The sequence below is a fragment of the Cystoisospora suis genome (assembly GCF_002600585.1).
Source record: "Cystoisospora suis strain Wien I chromosome Unknown contig_3255, whole genome shotgun sequence".
Taxonomy (NCBI): Eukaryota; Apicomplexa; class Conoidasida; order Eucoccidiorida; family Sarcocystidae; genus Cystoisospora; species Cystoisospora suis.
In genome coordinates this window covers 35770-40129 of record NW_027156050.1, presented here as the reverse complement: position 1 = coordinate 40129, position 4360 = coordinate 35770, and the positions used below count along the sequence as shown (strand labels likewise).

At 50.1% G+C, this 4360-nt stretch overlaps 2 protein-coding genes across 2 annotated transcripts; both read left to right on the top strand.

The window, feature by feature from the left end:
• Positions 1 to 6: 6 nt before the first annotated feature.
• Positions 7 to 2050, top strand: CSUI_006428 (uncharacterized protein). Its single transcript, XM_068066588.1, has one exon. The coding sequence runs from the start codon at positions 184 to 186 to the stop codon at positions 904 to 906; it is 723 nt and encodes a 240-aa protein (XP_067921443.1). The 5' UTR covers positions 7 to 183; the 3' UTR covers positions 907 to 2050.
• A 1219-nt stretch (positions 2051 to 3269) lies between these two features.
• Positions 3270 to 3807, top strand: CSUI_006427 (uncharacterized protein). The gene has a single exon (XM_068066587.1). It carries the CDS (start codon positions 3386 to 3388, stop codon positions 3563 to 3565), a length of 180 nt encoding a protein of 59 aa, XP_067921442.1. The 5' UTR covers positions 3270 to 3385; the 3' UTR covers positions 3566 to 3807.
• The last annotated feature ends 553 nt before the right edge of the window (positions 3808 to 4360 follow it).

Here is a 4360-nt window from a genome sequence, read left to right as displayed (position 1 = left end):
GGGGGCAGTCGCCTTCTGAATCCAAAGCAGCCGCCACCGACGACAAATTTGAGCTCGGCGAGAAGACGGCGTATAGGCTCGGTTGCCAGGCCGTCTTACGGTCTCCGAGCGAGGCTTCTGGCCTCCAGGACTTCGATTTTTCTGGCCGCCCTCGTTCTGTGGCAAATTGCAAGAATTGCGTGGATGTGTGCGCCACGGCGAGTTACCGCCGTGAGTGAAGTTGGATCGGCGGCGCCAAGATCACTATCCGAGTCGCAGAAGACTTCGGAACTCTGCAGTTCGTTTGATGCTGAGGCATCTGAAGTGATCGTGGGTTTGCCACTTATAGGGAGGACCGACGAGGAGGGTGCCGCTGGTGTCAGCGAAATGAACAAGTGGAAGGAGCGTGTTTGGAAGGGAAGAACAAAGGCGGTTTGGGCGGTCCTTAGAGTGGTAGTACTCGCCATCTTGATCACCGTCACCTTAGTGCTGGTAAAAAACGTAACTGACCCGGTCGGGCCGGCTGCTATGGACCAACAGAAAGCGGAAGCTAACAGCGAACTTCAGGGACCTGATTCGGAGCTCGATGAAGATCCGATCGTCTGTACTCCGGAGCCGGATGAGGAGTTGACCGATGAGCAAAAGGACGACATTGTGAGGGAGCTTCTCGCCACCCCTCACGGTGGACTGAAGTTGGCGACTGAACTACAACTAGGCGTTCACGTGGACGGAGACACCAGATTGCGGACAAGGGCAGCTTTCATGGATTTCTTTCCTGAGGTCTATTTGGACGACGTCTCAGGAAACAGGAGGCCCGGCTGGAAATACCTAAAGGATCTTGTTAGCCGCGAAAACTGGGAGAAGCTGGGACAACTGGGAGAAGAGCCCAAGACATGGGAAGGAGAGGTGATGAAATGGATACGTTGAGCGAGCTTTTGTGTTCTCTGTCAACATGGAGTCAGACGAACCAGCCTGCGGGTGGGCCTCGATTGCCGCCTACGCCCTCTAAGGGATGAAGGTCGGTACATTTCGGTACGGAGAGGGAAAAACGTTCAAGTAATCTCATTCATGGCGGCCTCCTCGGCGACGCCGAGTAGCAAATGCTGCTTGCAGGTAGTTCGCTTGTTGCGCGTTAAAAGAAGCAGGTTATTCCGAAGACTTTCCAGCTCCCACTGGACGAATCGGGTATGAGAAGGCGGCATCAGCTTTTAGAGGTTAGGGTGGAGGCAGTCGTGATGCAAGCGGGCACGTGCAGCTGAAGTAGTAAGATTTTCCAGCTTACGATGCCATAGGATTCATGTGCGGTTCGGCGTAGGAAAGAGCAGAGGCGGCCTTCCTTTCTTCTGTTGCATGAATCACCATTCTCTAGATGAGATATGCCCCGCTAACGCATTGGCGGGATGTCCTTTATGAATCCCCCCGAGGTCCCTCATGAGATCTGCTGCCTTCACACATGTGATGCAAGTGCCTTGGTGTATTATGTTGTCGTCGTTCACCTCCGGGGTCTCTGACGCTGGCAGCGGAGATTCTGGGCGCATAAGGTCTCTCTGGCGAATGCATGCTTCTATAGGGCGCACCCTCGACGGACACGCGACTCTTCCAGGCGTCTGCCTTCTATACTGCAGCTTGGGTCAGGGGCCTTCCGCCTGTCATATCTCCTCCAGTGGTAGAAACCCACGGCGCGGATGCAGAGAGGGTCAGTAGAGTTCAAGAGCGAATCTGATGGTCATCCAAACACAAAGACATTGTTGGTTCTTTTCGGAAAGATAAGACGTTCATTCAAGTATATCCCATTGCTGCGCTGTACTGTCAGAGAGCCCTGAGTATGTTCGAGTACTGAGCTGTACTGCCGGAGAGAGACTGCAGAAACATACTATTGATGTTGAGGTGAAGCTGGTGACCGGTCACCAGCGATTCGGCATTCATTTATCGAAGAACAACAGAGAGATTTACGATTCCCCAGGTTGGAGACCGTGAGGCGCTGATAATTGATGCCAATCATAGTCGGAGAAATTCTTCGTCCATTTGCAACTCTTGCCACAAGAGAAAGACAATCTGAACCCATCGTGTCTGAGAAAAAACACGAGTTTCAATGTTGCTGCATCTTTCCATGTAGGAATGTAGACGGCATATGTGAGGGTATAATATATATATATATATATTTATATACATGCGTTGGCATGTGTCATTGCAGTGGATGAGGGCTCTGGCTTTCAGAACTGACGATGCAGCTGCAAGGCTTGCACTTGTGATTGAACACTGATCTTGCTACAAGAAGAAAACACCTCACAGCGCAAATGGAAAGCCCTTCATGGTATCGCTCGGTCTTGCCTTCGTTCTTGTCCGACCGATCTTCAGTGGAAGCAAGTTTAAGGTTCGAGACTGTGCGAAAAAAAAACGAAAGGAACCAAAGCCGTGCAAAGAGAATGGCGGAAAAAAAAGAGAAGAGAGCTGCTGTATTCCTCATCCAGCACAGTATCCGTTTGGCGCGGAACACCGCTGCGATACCAACCTCGCACTGCGTAAATAACGCAGTTACTATAAGATGATGCGGGCGGTAAATGGAGATTTGAATATTTGTGTAGTGATTCGCTGGAATGTGTCTTACTCGGAATTTTTTCAGAATCGGGGCGTTGATTTCGCAGGTCCTTGTCGAGTATGGCCAGCCATACTCACTACCGTGGTACTCAGGAAGGATCGAAGATTGACAGTGACGATACCGCAGATAATTTAGGTGTGATATGGAACAGTGGGCTGGTTGGTCTGTCGGAACCAGCGACGCCACGCTGTATGAAGGCTAGCCAGTGTGTCTGAGTCTCAACTGAACGAGACGAGACCTTTGTGGCAGTCCGCTGCCGTCCTAAACCCGTGAACGAGCTCCTCGTGCCTACACCGGCAAAGCACCTTCCGCCTTTATAGTGAACCACAACTAAACGCGGTCATCCCGGGAGCATACTAGAGAAAAACTTGCGTTTTCTCTATCTGCATCATGTACAGCGTAAACAGGATTGTCGCCGTCACATTCTTGCGGTAGTGGAGTGAATTTGTGTGGACAAAGCTGAAGTGTGTGTCCGTCCTTACTTTCCTCTGTCTGTCTTGACACACGGGTAAGGCTAGATGAAAGGAAAATGAACCCTTCCAAATTACGTATGCTACCTTGCCAGATGTTTCTGTGAATGGATTCTGCATCAGTATCTATACGTACAGAGAGATACAAGTCTTCGTACACGTGCAGAGAAACTCCTGGATTCCATAGATGTCTGGCGCCTTTCGTCACCCCACATAGATACTGTCTGTTCTTTTAGTAGTCGTTTTCAGGAGACTGCTCGACGCGTACCTATGGAGCTTTTCCATGTATATATACATATAGAGAGCTTTTCCAGCCAGGCTGGTGGCGAACTTATGTATGTATATCTGTACAAACGCAGCTCTACGTAGACACAGTACTCACACATTGAATATACTCACTGTACGTACGCCTGTTTACACACCAGGGCAACTCAAGTACCACACCTGCACAGACACGTACCGTATTTCAATAGTGAGAGGCAGAGGAAGACCATCTACAAGCAGTCTTGACTGCTAAGTGTAGTGTTCTTCTCGGCGTCGTTCTATAGAAAAACTGAGACCCGGTGGTATGTGAAGAGACTGACTCGGTTCCGTTACGATTTTTACTCTTGATTACACCTCACTTCAAATCCCGAGCTGCCCCCCCCTATTCACCGTTCTCCTCTTTAGTGCTTTTAGGTGCGTAGGAATGCAGAGATAAGAAAACAGCTTACAGAAAGAAGGCACGGACACCGATCTAGACTGGGCATTCATACAGCACTGCCCCATCCACAGAGCATGAAGTGCCTTGTCACTGACCCTGCTCGAAGAGTGGTCGGCGGTAGTTGATGGCTTCTAGAGAAGCCTGAAAGAGAATCTCTCTAACCCATGCCTGGCGGAAGAACTTCGAGACGGACTACGTTAAGAGAAAGCCTAAAAGAACAACTGGCAACCAGACGCGCTACGGGAGAGTGACAATACGAACAAGACATCGAGAACGTGGAATCGTAAGAACCAGCAACGGCTACACAAATCGCAGACCTCACCTAGACTCGCCACTGCGACCTGCATTCAAAGAAATACACAAAAGAAAGACATCCGGGTAAGAGAGACGCTGTAAGATTAGTTGTAAGGCTCTTTTGCTGTGGAACAGGAGAAAACCCTAATGAAACTTCAACCCTTTCCAAACCGGAGGATCGAGCATTTCATCAGAGAAGTGATTTACACGGCTTCACGTAACCGGGAATGTCTTGGCCTTCCTCGGCCCGGTGTACGCATGTCTACTTGCCATACAGGTAATCGGCGGACCACAAATACGTACGGCACTAGCCAA

Bases quoted from the DNA above. Each gene is read 5' to 3' on its own strand.
- CSUI_006428 (XM_068066588.1), top strand. From the start codon at position 184: ATGTGTGCGCCACGGCGAGTTACCGCCGTGAGTGAAGTTGGATCGGCG.
- CSUI_006427 (XM_068066587.1), top strand. From the start codon at position 3,386: ATGTATATCTGTACAAACGCAGCTCTACGTAGACACAGTACTCACACA.